A 26,557-nucleotide genomic window follows, 5' to 3' on the forward strand; every position below is an offset into this window, starting at 1 on the left:
TATAGCTGTTACGAAACCCAACAAATCTGCTTTGGTGCATCTTGGCAGTTCAGAAAGGCGAGAGTTTTTGGTCACAGCCTTCCAACAGCCACTCTGTCCAAAGAACAGAAAGCTTGCTTTCTTAGAGAAGTCCTCAAAAGTCCTGACCTTGGTAGGTCCTGGCACCACTACACCAAAAATTCCCCTAGAGCCGGTGTATGGGTGCTGCCAAATTCTGTCCACAAAACCTAGAAATTATGTCATCCTCGTAGAAATAAAAATTGCTTTCTATGACTCAATGACAAAAAAAAAAAAAAAAAAAAAAAAGAAGAACCAAAAAAAAAAAACCCACCCCAAACCCGCCAACCAAAAATGCCCAACAAAAAAAAACCAAACCGAGAACAACCATGAGTCCTGGGATGCCACCAGCTCCGGACAAAACGGTACGGAGTGTCTCTCGCAGCGCTCACCTCCGGGCGCCCGCGGCGCTTTGCGGGGCAGCTCTGCCGCCAGAAAGGGCGCGCGTGTGCGTGGGGGGTGCGTTTCGCTTTACGGAGTCAGGCAGGCGAAACTTTTTCCTTAAATAATTTTTTTTTTTTTCTTTTTTTGTGAATGGAAGAGGTTGCCTTGCCACCCGGGGGGCGCGTAGGGGACACGGCGTGCCCGCGGCAGGATCCCGGGATACCGCCGGGCACCCGAGCGCGACTTCCGAGGCGCTCCCCGCCGGCGGCGCGGGCCGGGGCAGCGGCGGGAGTCGCCCCCCGCGGGGCCGGGCGGGGCGGCGGGGCCGGGGCCGGGGCCGGGGCCGGGGCGGGCGGGCGCGCGGCGATCGGCGATCCGGCGGGGGGCGCGGGGAGCCAATGGGCGGCGGGGATCCGCCGGCGCGGCTCGGGGGCCCCTGGAGGAGGAGGAGAGGAAAAACCACGGGATTGAGCTCTGTCAGTGGCGCTCGCGGCTTCCAAGGGGGAAGTGCCGGGGAATAATTAATGTTTTTATTAAAATTGGAGGGAATTTTTTGCAGCCGATCGCCGCGCGTGGCCTTCAGGTGGGTCTTCCCCCGCAACTTTGCCCGCCGCCCCGCAGGATTGCGCGGCGGCGGTGGGGCTGCGGGAGCGATCCTGTGGGAGAAGGTGGCTGGTGCGCGGGGCGGGGGGGCCGTGTCTGTGCGTGTGTGTGTCTGTGTGTCTGTCTGTGTGTGTGTGTGTGTGGGTGTGTGTGAGGGCGGCGAGTGCGTGGCCGCCGGGCGCCGCCGCCGCCGCGAGGTGCGCGGCGAGCCCCGCGTTCGCCATTACGAGTTGAGCACACGCTTGCGAGAGCCGGGGCTGCCGCCGGCGCGGATCGCCCGCGGGCGCGGCGCGCAGTGTAAATAAAGCCCTGCCTCTCGCCCCGCCGGCCGCCGCCGCGGAGTGCTTCTGCTCCGCGTTTTGCTGGCAGGAGCGTGTAACCCAGGTGAAGGCAGAGAAGGGAGGGTTGTTTTTATGAATGGGACTCTTTGAGGTTAATTAGGTATGCAAATGCAAGCAGTTCATTCATGCTGCCTTTTTTTTTTTTTTTTTTTTTTTTTTTTTTTTTTAAATCTAAAAGCCATCTTGTATTCCCCTCTAGGCTGATTGGAGTCCAGATCCCGAGGAAATCTCCAGATCAAATGCCCAGTAAATAAAAACACTGAGCTAAGACTCGTGAAAGAGCTGCAGAATGGATGGATTTTATGACCAGCAAGTGCCTTACATGGTCACCAATGTGAGTGATCAGTTCAAAGTTGGTGTTTATAAACTTGACTCCGACTTATTTCTGTGGGGGAGTTTTACAGACACAGTCTCTGCTTTGTTACGGCTGTAGGGGCGACTCTTCATCTGGGAGCTTTGCTTGCAAGATGAGCCTATCTTCTTAGTTATTGCAATAAAGCATCGTGTTCTTTTAAAGACAGTTTTGGGATGATTAAAAAATCATGCACATGATTAGCGGATGAGGGAGGCGAGAGCAGCAGCAGCTGCATTCAAAGTTTCTGGCTGCGTTTGCCTGCAACGTTCAAAAGAATGAAGTTGAGGCAAACATTAACCTTTTTTTTTCCTCTCTGATTTTTTTTTTCTTTCAGGACTTTGCAAACAATTTTATAAGTAACACAGGGAAACAAAGCGGTCTATTATAATTTCATGTCTGGGTTCTCCTGCATAGCTTATGCTATGGGGATTTATGGGCTATTGTGTAGGTTTGTATACTTTAGATGCTAAAAACACGATTGGCATTGTGTTGCTGCTTGAGCACATTATACATGTATTGTACAAATTGATGTCTACATAGATAGAAATGTGTTGCGTTTAGATATAGGAATCTTTGGGAGGATATTAGGTGCTCAGCAATATCTTTTGTTAGAAGTTGAAGGCTGGCAAGAAGTCCCTGCTTGAAAATGTAAAGAATTTATGCCAACTTTGCATATTCCTGATTAATTAAAAAAAGCCCAAAAGAAACCCAACCAAATCTCAAACCTCAGATTTCTAAAGTAACTGATCTTTCCTGTTTATAGAATCCGCGTGGGAGAAACTGTAATGAGAGACCGACAAATGTCAGGAAAAGAAAATTCATTAACCGAGACCTGGCTCATGATTCAGAAGGTGAGGGCTTGTTGTTCCCCCCCCTCTTCCCCTCCTTTTCTTACTAATGCAGAGAAGCTTTTCAGAGCTCTTTATTTATTTATTTTTGAGATAAATATATCTAGATCAATCTGAACAAACTTGACAAGAAAACTACATTTACTAATGCAAAACAAACTGGCAAAGGCAATAAATTTATAAAGTTGAAAGTCTTTCCTTGACTTACCCTGTTGCATTTTGTGCACATGTGGCACAACGATGTCATGCACTGAGGCCAAGCCTTTGCGGCATCTGACACAAGTCATGGCACCTGGGTTTTCACCATCAAGCCTCTTCATATTTAGGGCATTCTTCATCCCTCCCATCTTTTAAGGTCCTTTTCCCTGGTACGTCTTCACTAGTGGTAGCAGGAGTGAGAGAATGTGGGTGGGGAGATTTGATTTTCACCAGCTTTACTGTATAGTCAGGGTTCTGGTGCCTGCTGCCCTGTTTCTGTGGTTGTATAACACTAACAGGGTTAAAAATCCAGGGAATTTCCATTAAAGGAACCTAGAGTGGAGAAAGTTTTGGAGGCCCAAAGGTTTGTAACTTAGTCCCATCAGTAGCCACTCAGGACTGTAGCTTGAGAACTGTAGGCTGGTAATAGCTGTTAACACTTCTTTAGGTTACAAAGTCTGTATTATGCTACGCCTACAGCCCTGAAAGTACATGAGACATACAGGAAGATATGTAGAGGCCTATAACTTACCCCTGTGTAAATCTTATCAGGGTAAGAACACACTGACACACTTTTCAAATCCATACTTGCCTGGAAAAGTAGATTCAAAAAAAAAAAAGGAACTTTCTGAGTTTCAGTTAAATCGTTTCCCAATGTGCATGTGGGGTATCAGTCCACAGGATAAATGAATAGCCTCTGTCATTTAAGTATATGTAAATAGTTATCTGTCAGCATTCATAAAAGAGGAAGTCTCTCTCAAAATACAGTAAATTAAAAATAAACCATTTGTTAGTTCAAATATCCTACTTAGTCTTAGCAAACAGAATTGTCGTAACTGAGTTTCTGAGGTTTGCAAGCAAGCTGAATGCTGCTCTGCTTTACACCCATTATAAGTAAAGCAGAGTACATTGCAAAAGATAAGCTGCTGCTAAATTCAGCCCATGAAGAAGGTGGTTTTAGTCCTAAAGAAGTACAGTGAGTACAGCATAGAGGAAATAGTGGTGATTCTCATGTCATATGAAGTAAAACATTAGGGGAAGTACAAAAGATTTCCCATTTCTCTTTGCTATTGCAGCATCTCAGGTCACGGCTTCAGAATTTTTATATGATAGTTATGACCCTACTATTAAAAATACTCAGTTGTTGCTCAGGCAGAACTGTGGAAGTCCAAGCAAGCTTTATCTGGGGCAGATAATACAGGAGGAGGCCTGAATTGTATAAGTAGAAATTGTTCACCTGTAAGAAATATTATGATTTTTAACTTTTCTATGTGTTGCTGAATGAGCCTTTTATACTACAGAGCTCTGTTAAGGTTCTGGTTATTATTTCAAGAGCTGAAAATACAGTAAGTGCTTGGGTTTTTATTAATAGGTGTAGAAAAATCAGTAACTGATGCCTCAGAATGCCTGCTTTTTCTGTACACTTGACTGCCAAACCAGAATTAATGTATATTGCTCTTAAGGAAAAATATATTTTTGAACCTATTTTAATCTTTTGAAGAGATTACATTTTATCCATGTCTTTATCTTTTTGCAGAACTCTTTCAAGATCTGAGCCAATTACAGGAGACATGGCTTGCAGAAGGTAAGGGAAAAAACTGCTTGTAAAAAGAGGAAAAACAACTCTGGAGGGGAAAAAAAAAGTCCTGAACTTGCTGTCTTAATGTTCAGCCCAATTAATTGAGCTCTAAAAGAGCCACCTCATGTGTCATGCATACATTAGAGCCTCTGATGAGTTTGTCTTTGGGGACTCTGGGGCTGCTCTACCCAGTGTCATCACAAATTACCAGGAGAAATTGCTTCCAGCTCACAATCACATCTGCTTTTGGCAAGAACTAATGCACCAAGACTTCAAGTTCTAAGCCTCTGTTCAGATTTTAATTGCAATTGATCAGGTTTATATTATTGTACCTCGAGAGACTACATACAGCCAGAACTGGGCTTGCTGTTTCCTTTTCAGCAGCACATATAATTATTTGGTGTTCTGGTGGAGTACTTTTCTGATGGCAGAAATTAGTTTCTCTGGGTTCATCGGGACGGGATGCTTCAAGATTTAAGTGCAAGTGTCTTCTTTCCACCTTGTTCACAACACAGAACATTAGGTGTGTATGAAATGCTTAACCAGTACTTTTTCTTTCTTTTTTTTTTTTTTTTAGAAACCTTTAAATATTTTGCATGTTATTTTTGTCTTTGTATTTGTAGTTGTGAGATTCTGTACCGGGTGATTAGAAAACTAACATCGGTCTGTTTTACACATGCATGCTCTTTTAAGTATTTCAAATAATCTTGCAGAGCACTTTCTAGTGAAGAGACAAGGTTTAAGAACAATCATTTGCAAATCTGAATTTCGAGTAGTTGTTGAGATATTAATTTAACAGTAACAAAAATGAGCTGCTGCATTAGAACTTTAGCAAGTTGCAAGGTACCTTTTTGCTTGTTCAAGTCTATTTGTTTTCAGCAGCATTTTCTATTTTTTTTTCTTTGATATTTGCAGTACTGTTTATTTGAAGCATAAAGATTTTTGTGCATTATCTCTTCTTAATATTTCTGGTCAATTTTTTTATGTAAACTTCTGCATCTGAAATAGATATGAATTTGATGCAAGTTAAAATAATCTCTCCAGGTTCATCCTGATTTAAATGAATGTGAGTATTCATATATGTTTAAGATTTTTCCTGTACAGGACTATGCACAGCTGTTTATAGAAGAGATGTTCTGTGTTCAGTTTTTGTTTTGGGTTTTTTTTGGGGGGTTTTTTGTTTGTTTGTTTTTTGGATTTTTTTTTCTTTTTGAGGGTTTTTGTTTGTTTGTTTTGTTTTTGTTTTAAAGGAGGGATGTTGGGGTGAAATGCTTGCTGTTAGTGTTCATAGAAAGGGAAACATTGCTGACTACTTGTTTATGCCCTGATTCTGTTTTAGCAGCTTTTTGTGTGGTTTCTTTACTTGTTAGTAAGTTGTGAGGTATTGTTTATTTTGATGACATTTCTATTCTGCTAGTATTAGTTTTAGTATGGGGTTATTCTGTGCATAATCAAAAACTCCTCCTGAAATGAATGGAACAGAGGATATATTTTAATGAACTAATACAAGTCTTCCCTAATAATTGAAAATAGGCTGTCCTGGACTAAGATAATTTTGTAGTATAATGATCAGCTGTAGCTGTCTCCCTGTGGTGATTTTCCTAAGGAGCTCTTTACATTGTATCATCTCATTCACGTTAGCAAACCAGAAACATGTTAAAATGCTACTGAAAAGATACTACATTTTAATTTAGAGGTTAACTTTCAGTTTTATTGTTTCACTGGCATGGATGGTTTTGTTTCTGAAAAATGGTTAAATTTCTTTGATCGTAAGTCAGAAAAAATACAGGCAGACTCATAATGCATGTGCAGATAATAATGGAATTTTAGAAAAATAATGCAGAATTTAAAACTGAAATTTGATCATTTCCATAGGTACCTAAATTACTGTAATGGCATTTTTTTTCCTGAAGGCACTGGTTATTTTAGACTAGAATCATTTGTTTGAGAGCCTTTTAACCTCTTTAACAGAGAGTATTTCACTGAATAAATTTAGATAGGTTTTGAGAGAAGGTGTCTAGTCCCATGTCAGCTAGGTTGAATAACATTTATAAAGGCAGATAAAATAATCTGGAAAATACTTAAAAATTAAAAGAAAAGTTCCTTTTTTTTTTTTTTACACAGGAGAAAGAAATAAATCTAAATAACACTATTTGTCCACACTATATTGCAACTAAATATTACAGGTTTTTCAATGTTCTAGAAATACTTTAAGAAATCTCTGTTTGGGGCCATGCCATGGTTTGGGCTGTTTCATGAAACAAACTTTGCATGGCTTTTCATAAGGTTAAACTAAAACTGAAATTAAAAGTTTAGATGGCAGCATCAAATATTGAGCTATTACCTTGATCCCAAAGTTTTATGGAAAAAAAAAAAACCAAACAACACCCTTAACAACTTCTGTTAGTCTTTATAATATGTGTTTGAGGATATTGTAGCTCTGCTCAAATGTCTATATGGATGAGCTTAGCCAGGAAACAGATTTTGAAATCAGACTTGTTTACCCATTGCTAGATGTGTCCATTTATGTTTTTCTGGACCTTCCTAGGCTAGAAGTCTGCCAATTTGGCAGCATCAGTACTGTTTACATATTTCTTTTCATAATGCTCTAGAGCCAGGGAAATGACCATGAAATTTTAAAACATCTTGACCCTTTTTAAGAAAAGCAGTGGCAGCTGACCAGGTTTCTCCCACAAGTTCAGATCCCCACTGGGGAGTAACCAGGTCAAAAATCTACGTAGTAGTTAGGAGAAGAAAGTGAGTTGCATTTTATGACACACAAAAATAATGCTTGTGGATTTTTCTTTGTTTTGCTTTTCCTGAAGCTGTCCTTACTGCATCACATATTTTAGCCTTAAGATTTTTACAGTTAGTGTCACCTGTGACAAGATGGTGGCAAACAAGTAAACAGAAAAGATACGTATTCTTTTCCTCTTGAAAATGGTGGGAGGTTCACTTGTATTAAAGAATTAATCCAAATGTAAACAATTTGTGTAACCTGTTTAATATTTTATTACTACATAATTAACAGGCTGAATACTACTTACAGAGAGCTCACAAATGTATTCCACTAGCTGCATAGTAGATTTTTATGGAAATGAGTTTTGCTTCTCCCTCTGTGTAGTATTATATATATAAGAAAGACTCTAAATTATTTTGATGTAAAACAACTCCAAGATTGCCCTGTTTCAATTGTTATGCAAGACAGAAGATAGAGTATAATGGTTTTCTCATGCTAGAAATTGAAAATGGGAAGCCTTTAATAATTTTTTTCAATGTTCAACCTTGAAATAGTTAAAGTTGCCTATTGCTAACCAAGACAAATATTATTTGGATTTTATATTTAAATAACTCAGTGGCAACATTTTGACAAGATAATACTATAAAATGGCTTTATCGATTCCATGTATTTGGAATCAGATTGGTTCCGTCAGGTAGCAATTGTTCGGTGACTTGAAAAAAGTAGTTAAAAGATTAATCTAATGTTATCTTGTCATGGTAGCTCTACCTAGTTGTTGTGGAACAAAATGAAGAGAGAACAAATTGTTAGTGAGTGAGTGAGTGTCTCCTTTCTATGGTGAAAGCTTATGGGTTTGGGGAATATTCAATTAACAAAAAACTCAGATTTAAAAAAAATATTATTTAGATACTAATTTCTCCTAAGATTGTTTAAGATGTATAAAAGGCGTCCCAAGCAAAGACAAATAATAAATTAATGCACTAGATCTGCTTCTTAGAGCAATAGATAATAAGCTTCTCAGATGGCAATACACCAAAAACTAAAATATAACATTTTTTGTGTGTTTTGAAAAACATACAAAATGATTAAGTAAAGAGTAAAGGGCTTGAAATAACAGCTACAGGTAACGGGTTCATGCCTCTACCGCAACTCTGCTAAAGTGAGTGGATGGCTTCTGCAGGCTACTGGTATTCAGAAGGCACTTCTTAGTATCTGAAAGTAAGTAATTTCTCTCAAATAATTATTGTCCAACTTTGGAATGAACTTGAGGAAATAAGTTTCTTCCCTCTGTTCTCCTAATGTGAAGGTCCCACCAGTGTTGCAGTGATATCTAAGCAAGTGTTGACTTGTAGTTTGTTTCTTGAATGAGGAAGTGTGAAAGGAAATAGTTTCTAGGTCTTGAAGGATTGTTTTTAATAAAAGAGAGTCCTGGATCTTCAAATATTAGTCTAGTTAGAGTGGCTTTGTTTAATCTGCCTAACTAGCTTTTTTCTGCCAAAAAGTTGTAAAATTTAGCCAGTGTAAGGCAGATGGTATGTAGCTACATTCAAGAACTATCCACATTTTTATAGGAGCAATAAGAGTCAAGAAATTGTAATTTAGTACCTCCATGACTGAAATCTGCCTGACAGGAGCAAACACTCTTAAAAGAAGTGAAAACGCTTTCAGTTTGTAGTACAGAGAAGATTTTATTCTCTTTTTTTTTTTTCTTCCCTGTGGACTCTAGTGATCTGATAGATTTGATTTTCTAATACAGCTCGTGATCATAAATATCTGCATAAAAAAAAGAGCAGTTAGATTAGACAAAAAGGAGGGAAGGGGATGTTATTAAAATAAAAATCCAAAAGAAATAAACCCACCAAAAATCTACAACTCTGACAGTCTGTGTAATAATAAACTTTTTCATGTTTTTCTTGTTTGCTAGTAAAGTAAATAATTTTACTCAAAATCATAATCTTCAAAAGTGGACGGGGTTTTGCTAACCATGAGGCATGTAGCAAAATACTAAATGTGAGAGCTCCTTTTAAAAGCTAACTTTTTTTCTCATTTTTAGTATAGCAGCAAATGAAGAGCAGATTCTGCAAACCCATCTTCATCTTCCTAGGGATTATTCACATAAGGAAGAATTTTGAATCTGGAGCTAGTTTTAAAGTGCATTTAAGTTTATTAGTCAGAGCATCTCATGTTATGTAAAAAGGGTTTGGGGTTGTTTTGACAGCAAATCCAGTGCTTATGGGTAATAATTTTTTTAACATCTTGAAATTTATCATTATTTTACCTTCCCAATGCTTCTTTGTTAGAAACAGTTGTTCCCATGGAAAAAGTACAGCCACCAATCAACACCCCCCCACCCCAGCTCTTGCAGGAATACTTACAATTTAGCCAATCTTTCAGATATTCAGAACTGACAATGAATCAAAGAAAACTCAATAGATCCATTACTGTTGAGGCCCAAAGTCTTATTTTAGCTGAGGCCAAAATACTACTGCTCATATAGAATTTCCTGTCAATTTCAATTTCTTTTGCCACTTTGAATAAATGATGGATATTTTAAAACTAATTGCTCTTAGCTCTAAAAGTGAAGCATGAGGTCAGAGCACACAGTACCGCAGGAAGTGTTCTGCTACCCAAAATAAAGTTTTAAGTGAAGCATTTTCAGCTTCTTGTTTTTCTGGGCAGTTTCCAGTTTTTGTTTTTTTTAACAGGAACACCTTTCTCTGGAGTGCAGCTGAGCTTTTGGAAGCAGTTTGTGAGTGGGAGAAGGAAGAGTTAAGTTTAAGCCCTTTATAGTTTGCTTAACTTTTCATTTATTAAATAACGTTCCTCAGCAGGTCTGTGCTGCATCTTGAGACAAAGCAGTGAAATCACTGTGTTTATGCCTAAAGTTCAAGTTTACTTTGCTGTAGCTTTCTGGAAGGGTGTGACATGAAAAGCTTGTGGTTGGGGCCACATGGTTCATGCTGGACTGTGTTTTTGTGAATGGAGGCAGAACTCCAGTTCTGACTGCTTGTCTTGAGGAATTGCTTCGGAGATCAGCTGTCTCATTCACTGGCAGAAAGAATGACTCATACATCTTCTGCCTTGTTTGGCTCCAGGTCATTGTTACAGTGGATAGAGCTGGTTTTAATTAAATATTAACTCCTTTTGTCCTGGATGCTTGTTAATGGGGACTTTTTGTTTACTTGCAATGAAAGCAAGCTAACAGGCCCGAGTTCTAAACTTTTTTTTCCCTCCAAATTGCTTTCCCTTTGCAAAATGAGCCGTCAGTTCAGCCTTTCAAAGAGTGTTTAAAGCTTTAAAAACTACAAACAAGCATTAAGTATTTTTGTGCTGTGAATGTTTGCATATCTCAGTAGGTAGTGAAACTGTAAAACCTAAACTGATAACATCTTCAAGATCATCATTTAGATTTCTGCATGCTTTCCAAATCCTCTAGAGACATTATAGCTATAGTCAGAAGGAAAAAAAAAAACTTTTGGTAATATTCTAGGCTGAGTTGGATAGCTTATGCTGCAGATGTTGTCTGCTTCAGGAGTCTGAGACTTGATGGCTCTGAATGTGGAATGAACTCATGTAGCTGCTTCTGCTATAAGCAGTAAAAGCCACGTGCTTAATATCCTTCAAAACCTTTTATCAGTCTTTTGGAATATACTTTCCTTCTCAGACCCCCATAATTAAGTAGCTCAAGGAAATGTTCTCATTCAGATGGGCGATCATTTCAGATATCTTTTTTCAATTTCCCTCTGAATGGCAACGTAAAAAAAAAGTTTTGCTGATTTCTGCATTGTGTCTTGTGTACGTTAACAGAAGCTTTTACGGCGGCCTTGCTAAGTTGCAGTATTTATGAATAAAAGAGGAAATGAATGGCCTATGTATATAAATGTGTAGACATTTGTGGCACTGTAAATTACATTTTCCTTCCAGACATTCATGTTGAAGTGTCTTTACCTGCCTATTTAATTTGCTGCAAAATCTACCTGCAATTATCCAAAATCCAGGCACAAAAGCCCTCCTCTGCCTGAGCGATGGGATGATGCATCCCAATGATGCAGCATCTCACAGCGAGATGCTGGTGGAAGGAGTCTCTGTATGAGGATGGGAGCTTGCATTTCAGCAGTATGATCATATGCAAGTTTCAGTTTTGCTTGTTTAGGAGTAATATCAGATTAAGTGAAAGAAATAAGTACTCATTTCCACCAGTTAGCAGGTGCTTTTAATTTCTCCATATAGGCTTATGGGTTCATTTCTCAGGTACTGATGCTACTAAATTTGCATTCCAGATGGAAATGCATGCTCCTAGTTTGAATGTTTTGGTTGCTGTTATTTGTTATGTTTATATTTGGTAGGGTTTTAAATACTCCTTAACTTGCATTGTTCGTTTCTCTACAGAGCTTTTAAGGCTATGTTAATATTGCATTTAAAGTAAATTTTGACAGCAGAGTCTCCACCTGTTTATAGAGTACCGATAAAATGATGCGCTCCATCTCTATTAAATACACCTTCATAAATTTTGGGGATCCATGAATAAAGTACATTATTCTTGTTTACTCCATAAACAAGAGCAAATCAGGGGTAATGCAGTAATGTAGTGGTTTCTATGACAATTCAACCAGATATATTTTATTTTTTTCATATAGTACTATGGCTGGGGAAAAAAAAGGACCTTACTTACTGATATATACATAAATCTCTATAACAGATTTTTTTCTAGACTAAGTCAAATTAAACTGATAAAACCAGAATGAAGCATTGGTGAAGCTGTCCAGTGCACAGAAGACGCTCTCTGGAAAGTTATATGAGATTTCTATCCCTGTTCTGCCACCACTAAATGTAGCCTCTTTATTTAAACAGAAGGGGGTTTTGTTTTCTTTGAGGCTTTTAAAGATATCCTAGATTCACAAATTTATATATATCTCTCTCTACATATACATGTATATATAAAATGCAGGTGCATGTTAAAAAAATTAATTCTGCTAGCCTCCTTGCTGCGTTTGAAAATGATGAGTGGCTTAAGAAAAATGTGTGGGATGTGTCTTCTGTAAACAAGAAGTTACTCGATTCAATTACTTTAACTCTGAATGTACTCACAGATGCTTCAAAAACAAGTGGAAATATTAGAAATCTTAGGAACTGATTTCTAAGTAGAAGACCTTGATTTCATAATCAGATTTTTCTGTGACAGTCAAATAGTTGGCATTTTTGTAAGGAAAATGCCAAACATTCACGCGTAGTCAATTGCATGAAATGTCAGAAATTGCAGGAGTGTTAGTATTTGGGCTCATCCTGTCCCCAAGTTCATTCTTGGTAAAACTTCTGTGGTTTCACTGGAAGAAAGAGAAACTGAATTCATCAAAATACTGGGTGTATTTGGGTTGGTAGTGTTTTATACAACTTCAAACTACGAGGAACCAATATGTCCTGGTTTATTAAAAAAGGATAGGTTACTGTCAGGTTTGATTTTGTTCTTTTTTTTTTTTTTTTAAATTAGAAACCTGAACAACAAAGCAACAGTAGCTATGCTTTTTTTTTTTTTCAAAGTAAGGCTAATTACACTTAGTGTATTTATCTCACACTTCTTTTCAAATCTGTATTTGCACATTTCCAAGGTCATTTGTTTTTAAGGGGTATTTGCTGCAATTAAGACAGTAGGATTTTAATTGTATTTTAAAACCCAGGGCAAATAATTTTTCAGTATTATGAGCCTGATTCTGAACTCTTTACCCAGGAAAAAAACTTCCAGTTAAGTCATTAGAAATATTTCCTGAGTAAAGGAGTGGAGATCTGGTCCATGAAGAGCACTGTAATGCACATTCAAAATAATTGTGAGTAATTTTAATTAAATATATATTTTTAATTCAAACAAATTATGTAAAAACTAGTAGAAATTGCACATATATAATGGGGAATACGCATTTCCTATACGAGAAAGTGTTCCGAAGGGCACTAAAGTCACATTTTATCAATTTATGTATTTGAGAACATTTGATAGTCACAGTTTCAATAAAAGATTACATAAGCAGCATTTACCTTTCAAATCTTATTGGGTAACCAGATCATGGCAGATGTTAACTTTTAATTAGGATCGTATGAATTATTTGCTTGTCTTTGGACAAGAACTGTGGAAAGTATTTTTAAACAAGAATTTTGCGCAGCTTTGCTGCGGCGATTCCAGTTAGTGTGGATGTTGAGGAAAAGATGACAAAGTTAGGAGAAGATAAGCTGGATCTCTCTTGATGTACCAGAAACAGTCATGCTCCGAGGACGCCGCTTCTGTGTAATGTTGTGCAGTTATTTGAATGTATTCATCTATAATAAACGTTTAGTGCTATTTCAGCTTAAATGGTTTAAATGAGTTTACCACACAGTTTGAGAGATGGATAATGTCTTAGATATACAACGGAAAGGAAATGTGGTACCAGAGGAGCAAAATTATCTATCAGCAGACCGTGAAATGATTGTATTTAATAGCTCAGGTTTGTGATGGAAGTTTCCTAAAAGCAAAGACGATCTTACAAAAGGCAAATGGATGTTAATTGTGATTTTTGTTTTAAGTAAATCTTTTTCGATGTCTGAAATGTTGTCATTGAACCAGGAATTCTGTGGTCTGGTAAAATAGTTCTTTTTGAATATTTAAAACAATAACAGAAAATCCCTACTGTGTTGGCTGACTGTCAGGAACAATTGGAATCACTTTTAAGTAAGCCGAAGGTGTGGTAGTTTCAGGTTAAAGAAGCAGTGGTGTTAATCAGTGGGATTTGGTTTTATGTGGACTTTATGCGCAGGTGTTTTGAAAATAAGCACTGATGAGTTTTACCAGTGGCTTGGTAGGTCCAGATGCTGGTACAGGGAGTGAGGCAGGGTCAGTGAGTCCCCACATCCTCCCATTCCCATTGTTCTGTGCTGGGACTTCTCTGGACTCACGCTGCACCACACAGCTTCACCCCAGGGCTCATCTGATATTAAAATGATGCGCTTGCCTGATTTTCATACCTAACAATGAAGAAACAAAAAATCATAATTTTAAATTTGACTGTGCTTTAAATTAAGCACAAGAGTCTTTATTTATGCTTTAATGGCTTATTTTAATTCTTGTTTTTTGTTTCTTTTGTTTTTGTTTTCCTTTCTTCAGCTCAGGTACCTGACAATGATGAGCAGTTTGTGCCAGACTATCAGGCTGAAAGTTGTAAGTATACTACAAATCATCACTTTCTTGAAATATACATATTTGTATATTCATATCTGCATCTTCGTATTTGTTATTTTGTCATCTGTGGTCATGTGGTAGCTCCTTTTGCTGATCAGTGACATCAGCGTGATGAGTAGATAAAGCAAGTGGCATTTTGATGTGCAGCCAAAAGAACTTCTTTGGGCTGAAGGTATAACCTTTAGCACGGGGCCCTTCCCTGTCATTTCCACCCACAGCCCCAGGGAAGCACAGAGAAACCCAGGTTGTGGAGGTGGAAGGAGTTTCTTTGTCTGTAGAGTGTGCAGAGGAGCTTTTTAGCTGGTACAGATCAGATACTGTGGGACATAGGATTCATCTCTGCTGAGCAGAAGTCAGGCTGCTCAACACGTTTTGTGTATGAATAAATAAACAAAATTCTCCACGTAATGAATCAAATATAGCCACAGCTGAAGCATTTAAAAGTGTCTTAGCATGTGGCATTCTTGCTCAAACAATATTTTCCTTTGAGTTAATCGGTGAAAACAAGAGTTATGTTAAGCTGGGTGCTTTGCATTGTTTTCCACTCACTTAAAAAGAGTCTAAACTTATTTTTATCAGCTGTACTCCTTAAGTCTTGCCTTTATCTTTTAAAATGCTGTTAAATGCTGGCTCCATTTTGCTGTACCTGATGTTCCGTGGTTTTGGGTGATTGCGAGGGCATAGCATGAGAAACGTCTGACAGTCACAGGCTTCTTGGAGCTTCTTTTTGTAGTTTTGTTCTTCATGGCAAGGCTTCTCCCCATCATCAGAGGTCTCTTCGAAACAGTGTCTGCTGATTGTAGCAGAGCACATTGTAGCTTTTCCATTTTGCTAAATAACTTAAATAGTTTATCCTATTGGAGTGAATTACTGCAGTTCACTAAACCAGATAGCTGTTAAACATGGCATTCATATACTGAAATATTAAGATTAATATAGAGAGATTAGGAAGAATTGCATTTAAATTGTCTTTCAATTAAAAAAAAAATCACACGTACTGAATTTTCCCATAAATGTTTTAGATTATTTTTTCCAGTTATTAAGAAGATTTCATTGAGAGTATTCATAACAGCATTTTGTGAGGCAAAAAAAAGCCCGCACTTTTTTTTTAATCCCCTGGAATTATTGCTGTGCAGAATAGTATCCCTGCACAGCAACAATTTAAATTATTTTTTCTCTCAAAGTTCCTGTAAATATGCTAACCAACAATCATGGTCACTTTTGAACTTTAAAAATTGCCTTTAATAACAGAGTTGTTTTTTTCTTTTTACCTCTGTCTTCAAAGACTTTTTTTTTTTAATTAATTATAACAAAAAAAAAGACAGAAGAATCTGTAAATTGAAAATCAGATATGTTACTTTACATATGGATCTGTGTCCAGATATAGTCATTCATGCATATGCCTTTGTGTAAGAGTACAAAGTTCAACTGGGGCTTCTATTAACCCACAATTATCGTTACACAACAAGTCAATGATTCTTGGAAAATAATTTGTGGACTATGAAAAGCCCTATTGAAGCTGGCCACTGCTTTTGGTGATAAAGAAATTCTCCTAATATGGCTATTTTATTAATGCTGTTGTGTTTCAAAGTTCCTTAGCCACAGCTTACACAGTATTATCAAAGGAACATTTATTTCTTCATTTCAGTTGGTTTCTTTATCTTAAGTAAAGGTCAGGAGAGCTTCCTGGAGAGTTACTCTGGCAAAGGTTATGGAGTTTCAGACATATACTTGGATATAATGTATGTAGCTGTGGGCTCTGCAAAACAGGAACGGAGATCAACATAACCAAAGCCATGGGGAAATTACTGCTGCAGAAGTAGCACAATTGTGACTGTTTTCTCTAGATCCAAGCCTGCCTTCAAACTCCATTATAATGACTTGCTCTATATAGTCTATAACTGTGCAATACTGAGCCCATTACTGGGAGCAGTCTGGCAGAGGCACTTGATTTCTTTTTTTTTTTTAATCTGCTTAAATTTATTTTATTTTATTTATTTTTACTTTTATGTTTATATGGGAGAGAATGGACAAGCTGTCATAGATTTAGTGTTTAATACATTTAATTAAGGCAAAAATGAAGAAGCACAGAAGTGTAAACTGAGGAAGGGGGTCACAGCCACTTTAATTTAAAGGCATCTAAACTAAACTGTGCTTTGCTACAGAAATTTCATTTATGGAGCTGGATATAGGTAGGGGTGTGTATGTGATGTGCAAAGTGTGTAAAGAAAACTGAAGTGTTCCAGTGAAACAGTTAAAATCTTCAGTCCAGGTAGAAAAAATAGTGACATTTTATTTATAGCTTCATTGCTTGAGAAAGGGGCTTTAAAGCCGAGACAGATCTGTGCTGTTAAATTGAAAGTTGTGATGTTAAATCAAAACACTAAAAGGAGACTTAAGAAGCTTCAGTAGCAGTGGCAGTTTTGGAACAGTGTGGTTACAATTTTCTTGCCTAGAAATCACCAGCTTGGTAATCTGAAGAAATCAGCTCTTGAAGCAAGATGTGAAGACAGTGGAGGAGCTGATATGCCAAGATATGTGCTGTGTCCTAGCACTGAGCAGGATTAAATGCCCCTTAAAGTGCTGTGGCTTTTGCCTTTATTTTCTGCAATAATGATTTTAACTAGTGAAACTGCACTGGTATTAGTAACGAGGGGAAACATTTAGTTTAGATTAGATATACAGTCCACTTTGTCCACTCAGGGATTTAACTTCAAAGCTAGCTTGGGACCATGAATATTTCAATTATGACTTGCTATTAAACTTCAATCAGTTTTTGAAAAGCAAACATAATATGTGTATTTATAGTTAGGTGTGGGCTTTAGATATTATGAGTGAGATCAACAGCTAGCATAACTTCATGTGGTATTATTGACGTTATTGGAATTACGCACATTTCTATTAGCAAAGGATCCAGCGTGTCAAGCTTTAAGCTGTTTAAAAGTAAAATTTGTTTTGTTACTCCTTTATGTCTTCTGGAAAGAGGCCCTTCCTACCATAAGAATCTTAGAAATGACTGCACTTTCAAACCTTACTTTTTTGTCATCAAAGCCCCATCTTCTCTTACCTTTTTATGAAATATTTTTTAATTTGGCATACCTATCACAAGGAACCTTTTTGTAATTTTGTTTAGAGTGAGTGAAATTTAGAGTAGATAACAACTAGCTTGTTTGGCTGAAATTTGAAAAACAAAACAGTTTGGTTTCTTGTACCTTTTTACTTTCCTTGAGCACTGAAATTCTTGAGTCCTAAGAGGCAACAATATGTATAAAAAGGATTTTTTTTGTTTCAAATTATAGTGGGAAAATATTGAATTACATATTAAATAGTGTCATTTTCTTAGTTTTCCATTTTAATTCTCACAAGAAATAAAAGTTCCAGAGAAAGAGTGAGGAATCTTCTACAGGCTTTTTCCCAAAAATTTTGTTTTAGGCAGGTTGGTTTTGTCTCTTTCTGAATCTGCTTCTATAATGCAGTTCACTTGTTTGCTGAATATTCAAGTAACTTCCTAATGACTATTCTTTAACAATAACATGAAAAGTTGTCTAAAGCAAAGATGTAAAAAATCTGTTTGCTCTAAGAAGGTGAATGCTTTGGTGTGTTTTTTTTAATCAATATTCTGCATGTGACACTTTTTCCTAACTCTTATCCAATTCATAAAACCTAATTAAGCTGGTTTTCCCTCCATGTAGAGTCAGTATTCACATTTGGAGAAGGGTGACCTGTGTTAACTTCCTCAGATAAGGTTTCCTATTGTTTCAAGTCCATTTTCATATACTGAGGAGGAGCCAGATCCTGAACTGGTTGTAATCAGTGGCAAGGCTTTCAGATACTGTACACCAGCCACGACTTTCCACTCCAGGAGCAAAAATGAATAAAGTGTTCAGTTTGCTCGAAGTCAATAGCTGTTGAGGTGAAGATTACTTGCTCCCATTGTTTGGATGGTTTCTGTGACAGACACAAGAGGAAGTAGGTAGGATTTGCTGATGTTTAAAAAGATGTAGTTGGCAAAGAAAACTTGGTATTGTCAACAAAACACTGAATTGTAATGCGACCTTGGTACAGTTGGCTATGGATGGGGATTACTCGGCACCAAACTTGATTGCCTGGTGCTTTAATAGTATAATCATGGTTTATTTTGTTTTAATAATATGTATTTGCATGGATCTACTTTTTCAGAGTTTTCTTTGTTTTTTTCTTTTGCCCTGAAGTGTTGGTTATGTATTTAAAATTAATGATAAATTCTAGATTTTGGCTTTTATTTGCTATGGAGTTTCTGTTAATGAGGATTTGTCTTGTGTTTCAACTTTTTGATCAGTTTCCTTCCTTCTTGTTTATTTTGTTCCTGTATTGTTTCCGAGATCATCACAGCCTTACCTTACCACTGCCAAGGGGTAAATGTTAGTTAGACCACATCTGTTGACAGTAAATGGGAAGGGCTGGCTGTAAAAATCCATGCTTCTCCATGTCTGATTAAACTCTCAGATAGAAAAAATACTTTTTTTAGTAGTGATTTTGTCACTGATCTTTCATGACCTTTATTCTTTCTCTTCCCTCTTTTTTTGTTCCTCCAGGTTTAGTAAAGGGGCGCTTTCAATGTAGATGCCAGGAATCTTAAATTATTCAGGGATGTGCTTTTTAGATGCTCTGGCTTCAATCTTTAAAAGCCTGTTAAAGAGAGATTCTTTACATAGGCTTCAGGTAGCTGTATTCTTCTGTCATTTTAACTAATGGTGGAGGATATTCCAAATGCAGTTTAAATGAGAAAAAGCTTTAATATTTATTTATATATTTGCAGCATACAAAGGAATTCTTTTTTTTTTTTTTACATTACCATATTAAAAAATGCTTCTTTTGGTTTATTTTCTTTCTCTTTCTTTCTGTGATTTAAATTTCAAAACTGAATTTCAAAATTAGAAGAGCATTTTCTGCTTGCTTTAGTATGGCAAGAGCTGGTGAGAAATTGATAGAGCTTAATTTTCCCTTTGACATATTTTGGAGAAGAACCCCCACACAGTAAAAGAAGAAAACACCATAATACTAGGAGTTCTGACAGATCTACTGAAGTCAAAAATGAGGTATATTTACTGGAATTGATTTTGGTTTTGATGCAGAATAGTTTAATTTTGCAGCTTCTAGAAAAGATTTTTGTGGACTAAAAAAAAAATGTCATTTTTTAAAATGTGATGATTCACTTCATAGGCAGCTGGTAGTCATGTCTTGGTAGTGCACAATGTTCTAGAAATTACAGTTGGTTTGGTTGTGGCAAGTTGCACACACCAGCAACTTTTCAGGGGTTGTTTTTTTTTTTTTTTTTTTTTTTGAGAGATTTTTTTTTTTTGAGATTTTTTTTTTTTTTAATTTTATTTTGCCTTTATTTAGAGTCTGTGTGTCTGGAATAACCTTTTCTTTGAGTGTAGCTCTGCAAGTGTGGTGCTACAGCAGGCAGTCTGACAAATATCCTGCAAGGTGGTGCTGCTTATTCCTGGTGCTGAGCTATTCCCTGGTAGGGCTTTTGCTGCAGCTGTGTTTTGTTTCTTGCCGCTTGTCTTGAAACTACTTCCTTCCATAGGTCAGATGTTGTCAAATACAGAGACATTTGCTTACTTCTTTTAGTGCATGCCCGACTGTGATGGATTCTTTCTTAAGGGCTGTGAGAGTCGGGGCTCTGTGGTTTGTTCCTGCCTTTAGCTTTGCATGACCTTGGGCATGTTGCTTAACATCTTTGTTTCTGGTTTGAAGTAGGTACAGAAATGCATGTATCACTCTGCTGTGAGATACACAGCTTTCTTAATGATCACTTATCTGGAGATCTCAAAAGCGTTTTACAAAGACAGTCCAGTGCAATTGCTGTTGTAAGAGCCGGAGAGGTCAGGCTGAGGAGTCGATGCTGACCACCTTATCTCCCTTCATAGTTGCCTTAGATAGCCTTGCTTCTTTCATTGTATCTCCGAGCACTTGTTTCCTTTGTTTAAAGCAGGACTGAAACTGTTACCACCTGTTAACTTTCTTTTTTCTTTTCCTTTTTTTTTTTTTCCTTAATTCACATTCAAAAGAAATTAGGATTTGGTGTCTTTCAGAAAACTCATTTTGTAACTCATTGATGGGCATTAGCCTGTGCTAATAAGGGTTTTGTTTTTCTTCTTTTTCCTCTAGAAGATTTTTGGAAATATTTAAATCTTCCACATATTTGTGACCATAATTGCAAGATTTGATTCTTGAAAAAGTTTAACCATGAGGGAGAGTGTCGACCGTAATGCCTTTAACTTGTGATCTTAATAGCAGAGAATTTGTGGGCTTGCTTTGATTTTAATAAGCAGTTTCTGTTTATTTGCTTATCTGCTTGTATTTTTATACTAAATTTCCAGCTTTGAAGGTGCAAAGATTTAAGATTCTCCTGGATTGCAGTAGTGGTAGTGTCTCACAGATTATGTAAATACTTTTGGTGGCAATAGCCCTGTGAAACAAATTAGAAGACCCCCATCAAGAGCGTAGCTTTTGATTTTTAAAACTTCTAAAGCAGAAGCTTTCTTTCAGAGAGCCCAGCAGGCTGTGATGTGAATTTTATTGCTAATGGAAAGGTACCTCTGGGCATCCACAGGGACAGCAGACACTGGTGCAGACCGCTTTAACTGCACAGGACCCATCCGAACCTGATGGTCTCCAGCGGTGGGGGCATGGGGGAGCCCGGGAAGCTGGACAGGGCTCTTGGCTCTTCTTGCGGGGCTCTGTGCCCCTGTCTGCCCACTGCCCTCCCACTGCCAGGTCCCTGCTCATCCAAGCTGAGTTTCCTTTCCTTAGAGCCCCGTCCTTGGTCCTTGTTTGCCGCTTTATTGCAGATTAAAGGCTTGGGTTGCATGTGAAGGTTATCAGCTAATGAATAAACTTCAGTCATCCTGTCCTGTGATAAATCTGTCTCATAGATCAAAGATGAAGCATGTAGACCTTTTTTCTTTCAAATGGTAATTTCTTAAGGCTGTCAGGTCACTTCCTAATGGCTGTTTACATGAAAATAAAAACATTAAACATATTTTATTCAAAATGCTGAATTCTCAGTTTTGGAGAAACCTATTTCCTCTCTGAGGAAACCTCCCCTCCTTCCTTCTGTGGAGGTCTCATCTGTGGAAATACAAATGATCCTCACATTGTAACTTGTGGTCATGGCAGTATTTTCTTCACACTACCATTATTTCTGTTTAAAACCATAGTTGTTAATTTCATCAGGAGTATGTATATGTATTAGAACGTTTTTTTAGTTCCAGCTGTGTTAAAATGTGCATAAACTTCTTTTAGCTGTATTTTCACACTGAAACCGAGCAAGGCAGACTGAAGGGTCTTTGTGATTCTATTTCAATACAAAACCCTTATTCTCCTAAAGCTCCTTTCCATGCAGTGTTTTCGCAAAATGAGTTTTGTATTTCAAGAGCAGTGTAAATACTGATTTGAAAATCTGTAAGCTCTGGAATGGTCTAAAATAAGGCGGCAGTCTGCAAGCCGAGTTCATCCACTTCTATATATCACATATGTTTCTTTACATAAAATGTGTTTGCGGTCTGTATATTTTTTTTATCTTTTTATTTCTGCTTGCTGCCTCAGCAACTGGAGATAGAAATCAGGCTCTCCTACAGAGTGCTGTGAAGTTTTCAAGGGTTATAGCAGTTAAAAAAAGGAGGAGAGAGTGAAACTCCTCAAGACATCAGTTAGGCACTGACATGCTTAACACACATTTGTGTCATGTAGGAAAGAGGTAGCCCTCTGTAAGCTTACAGGAAAAATAGCCCTCGTTTCAGGTTCTAAGTCCTATTGGTTTGGTTTTGTGCATTTCAGTACTAAGAAGTAGTTACAGTGAAGCCATTTATAAGCTGTTAAATATGCAAAAATTATTATATTTATTCTTTTGAAATTTAGAAGCCATCAGTGTTTTTTTTAGGAAAGGTCTAAACCTAGTTTAAACTTGTAAAAGGAAAACTGATTTTTTTATCAAGGCATGTGCTTGTCTGTTCCCTGAGAAGGATTCTTTTCCTTTCACTTATTCTTCATTCTCTTTGTCTTCAAGACATTACTCTTACCAGTTCCTGGATTCTAGTGTGACCTTCATGAGGTGAATGGAGAAGTGAAGTGTCTTGGTAAAGGCTATCTTTATTCTTACATATCTATTTCTTCTGTAAGCTGAGGATTATGCATGTTAGAAAAGAGTGAATCATTAGCAGCTTTATTTCTGGTTGTCTTTTTTCCTGTGGCTGTTTATGAACTTATTCAGCAAATGTGGTTGCCAGTAAGTTAATGTAGTGAAATATTTTCTAGCAGTGACATTTACTGCCGAGTCCTGCAGTCACTGAATAGGAAGGTTACTGACTGGCCAGGTTTTTGTCTTTGAATTTATATATTATGAGTCGTCATCAAGGACATTTGAAAAATTACATGTGCAAAAACAATTCCCAGTCTTGCTAATTTGATTCTCTTTCCTTTCTGTTTATAATGTATACCTAGAAAAGATAAACAATTTAATTCCTTTTTAATACTCTGTCTTCATGCTGTAACTGAATGCAATGTTTCCTAACAATCTGTTAAAAAATTTCACATGGCCAAAGCAATAAGAGAATGGAGACAGCAAGGACTTTTTCAAGTGTCAGTATTCTGTAAAGACAAAAAGTTTCAAGCATTTTGCATTAGAATTTGGGAGCTGGATTAATACAAGTCTATATAGTCAGAGTGTGTGTGTATATGTATATATATATATATATACATACAGGAAATACAACTTGTAATTGTCAGTCTTACTGATTGTATGTACATTATGAAATAATCATAAAACTTTAGGAATGCTTGGCTTCAGAAAGCATCGGCAAGTGTATTGGTAATGCATGTTCAGCGAGTCTCATATACATTAGGAATGCTTTAAGTAGCAGCAGAAGCTTTAAATACCTGTGCTGAGAATGAGCACCTGGCTGCAGGTGGTCAAACTTCCACTGGCTCCAGAAGGAGCACTTTGCTAAGAGTCTTTGAAAATCAGCCTACTTAAATATAGTCTTGACTTTATGTTCCCAGACGTAACCACTTCTGACAATGGCTTCTTTGTTTCCCTGTTGAATCAGTGATAAAAATTGTGAGCTGAATTTTACTGTTGACTTATTTCAGTGGCCTGCACCTTTTCCACTGGAGACTGCAGGTTCTGCAGTAGTTTTGGTAGTGAACTAGAGAATTAGATTTCAGCCTTGCTTGAATGATTTGTAAAAGCGATCTTTTAGAGTTATTACTGGTGAACATTTGTGAAAACTGAACATTGAAGCACGGAGGACACATGTATTTAGAGTGGTGACAGTCCCTTTCGCCACATGAAGTAAACAAACATCCCATTAGCTACCCTGAGTTAGTGTTGTTTTATGAATATATGCTTATTGTTGAGGGCAGAATTGAATTAAAAATAATCTCAAAATGCAGTTTTGTTCTGTTTTAGTCAGTAGCATTGAGAACTGCTAAAATAAAAACAAATTGTAAATAATATTTTTAATTAGTTCTTTAATTCACGCTAGATAGCACTCAGTGTGAAGTCCATTTCATTATTTATTGTTTTTTCTTGCTTTTGCATATACTCGAGTAGCTATCTCAAAAGCATGATTATCCTTAAGGATAATCTTTTATTAGGATGCTCTTGTATTATGAGGATATTCCTGTTTTTATAGGGACACAAAGTGACACATTGGTTATGGGTCTCTAAGGGTAGGCTCCTGAGGCTGAGCTACTTCAAACTAGAATCAACCTTCTGACACTGGTTGTTTGGATTATGGCAGAACCAGCAATTAAATCTAGTTTCTTTCACATTTTGTCCAGCTTCAAGAACAAGATCGGTGGCCCTCTCATTTATAGATGGCTGTTAGCTGTTTGCATGAATACATCAGAAAAGAACAACAAAGATAATAATTAGATTGATGTAACTTGAAACTTTTCCGTAAGAGGGGAAATGAGGCAGAATCAGTTCCTGTTTGTTTTCTGCCATGGGCATCTTCCCTAAATATCAAGGTGATGATACCTTTAAAACAATAAATAGAAAATACAGAATTGTTCATTTTAGAGTTTATTGTTATATTTGGTAAAAATGCTTGATATAGTTTCCAGAGTTTTCTTCATAATTTTGTTTCTACAAAACCTACTTAAATCCAGACCTGAAATGTCAAACGGCAGAATTACCTGAAGTGGAAAGTGTGCATATGTGTATGTGTAAAATGCTGGGATATTATTGGATATTTTAGTAATGGAAACTACGCAATGCTTAGCCATTACCTCTCACAATTTAAATTAAATTTTGAAAATTGCTGCAAATGGAAATCCTGTCCTCAGAAAAGCACACAGACCCTGATATAGTGGCCAGCTCTTCTCTTTACATTTAACTTTATTGATAATTCCCAGGTAGGAATACAATTTAAGTTTTCTCCCAGGCTTGATTTTACATTAAGAACTTCCTCTTTAGCAGAAGATCTAAAGGTGGATTGCCTCTTTTTGCACCGTGCCTGGGAGCCTTTGGAGCCAGATACATTATCAGTGACTGTAGGAACAAATGCCCCTATCTCCTCCCAGGATTTTAACAAAGCAAATGCAGGTGAAGAGCAGCCCCGTTTCTCTGTGTGGACATGGAGGTTGCAGATCCAATATAGAGGGATTAAAAATTCTTTGGAATTTTTTTTTTCCCTCCCTATAATCATCTTAAGCTATCCACGTGTTTTAGTTCAATTGCTACAGAACCCAGCTGGTTTAATTTTATTAGGTTACTGCTTCCTCCTCCAGAGAGCCCTAAGCCTCTGTTTATTTTGGGGGCAGGGAGAGCTCTTGTCCTGCCTCACCTGCTCTCCTCAGACATCAAAGTGAGCCAGTTCACTCCTCCTAGCTTAATCCTTCCCTTCTCCCTCCCACCCATGTTCCGCAAATTTCCTTGTGTTCTTCCCAGTAATCCAGTGCCCCTGGTATTTGTCAGCAGGTTCACTTTTACCCTGGAGGTGCTTGCTAGGAGGCAGAGACCCTCTGGCAGCACTTTCCACTTGACTGCCTGCAGCTGTGAGTCTCCTACAGCTGGACAGGTAAATTGTCTGGAAAGGAAGGAGAGCACTGCAGGAAGGGGACATAAATCGGAATAAAACAGTGTCTGTGACAGCATTTCTGTGGCACTGCTTCTTTTGGAGGCCGAGAAACTGTGGGTAACTGCAGCTCCTGCTGCCTGAAAATACCTTCCAGACAATTCTGAACAGGAAAGTGGAAATCTTTTGGGGATAGAGGCAAAGAAGGATCAACTAACCAAAATTGTGTCAAAATGTTCCATGCTTGGGCATAGAAGAGGAGAGACAGTTTTCTAATACCGTGTGGCAGTTCAGCCAGGTAGCAGCTGCCCAAATCCACTGTCACTTTAGGACAAAGGACCTATAGGGCTGTACCTAGGTATTTACTAGAAGCCTCTAGAAAAGTTTGCCTTGGAACTGCTCTACCTTTGCATTTTAGTGAGTAAGTTATCTTTTATTGATATTTACTGAAAGTTCTCCACCCGCCCCCCAGTCTGGTGGCTTACCCTTTTGGGTGGGCTTTTTACTTTTGTTATACTGAATATGCTCAGTGAATATACCATGAAATTTTTGACATGGTCTTTTGAAATGAGAAGTCTGGTGGGTACAAATATCTGAATTATCTCAGCGGTGCCTTCAGGACTTCCAGTGTCAGAAGGCTGCAGGTGTACCCTCAGAAACTAATAAGCATTTCAGAAATTGCAACTGCACAGACAAGCAAATCAGGGATATCGTGCACTAAAAGTGAGGATTTTTAGAAGTGAACCATTTATTAAGGAATGGATACAACTTCTAATATTGTACTTCCTCTTCTACACTGACTGGGAACCCCTCCACCTCCCAGGGGAGGCTACATCTGTCATAGCAAGAGGGTCTTGGGTTAGCTGCCCAGAAATAGCTATACTGGCAGAATTTTTGTGTCTTAGCACACAAGCTTTAGAAAATTCCAGTTAAAGAATGACACTTTCTTCTTTGAAGAAGATTCTAGAAGAATTTATTTACTGAACAGGGACAGGACCATAATGTTTAATTGTCAAATAAGGTGTCCTGCAGGGAAATGTCATATACCTGCATTTTAGTGATGTTTTTGGTCACCTTTTCCCTGTGTATAAATGCGCATTTATATTTATATAAATATAAATATAAATGTATAAACCTGCCTGATGGATACTGATGCAAACTTGGTGTGCTATAGGTGCA

The 26,557-nt window shown here is 37.7% G+C and overlaps 1 protein-coding gene across 3 annotated transcripts in view; it reads left to right on the forward strand.

Moving 5' to 3' along the window:
* Positions 1-951: 951 nt before the first annotated feature.
* ETV1 (ETS variant transcription factor 1) overlaps positions 952-26,557 on the forward strand; it is a gene marked incomplete at its 5' end in the record, with an annotated part of 64,138 nt that continues 38,532 nt past the window's right edge. Inside the window, 5 exons of one of the 3 annotated variants that reach the window (XM_084216200.1) lie at positions 952-1,024; positions 1,585-1,719; positions 2,504-2,591; positions 4,324-4,371; positions 14,235-14,288. In XM_084216200.1, the coding sequence (XP_084072326.1) occupies positions 1,675-1,719; positions 2,504-2,591; positions 4,324-4,371; positions 14,235-14,288 (235 nt within the window). Of the gene's footprint in view, positions 1,025-1,441; positions 1,720-2,503; positions 2,592-4,323; positions 4,372-4,827; positions 4,889-14,234; positions 14,289-26,557 lie in introns of those variants that run through there. The other 2 variants (XM_084216201.1, XM_084216202.1) reach the window with 2 other exon arrangements.

The sequence above is a fragment of the Fringilla coelebs genome (genome assembly GCF_963513975.1).
Source record: "Fringilla coelebs genome assembly, chromosome: 1".
Lineage (NCBI taxonomy): Eukaryota > Metazoa > Chordata > Aves > Passeriformes > Fringillidae > Fringilla > Fringilla coelebs.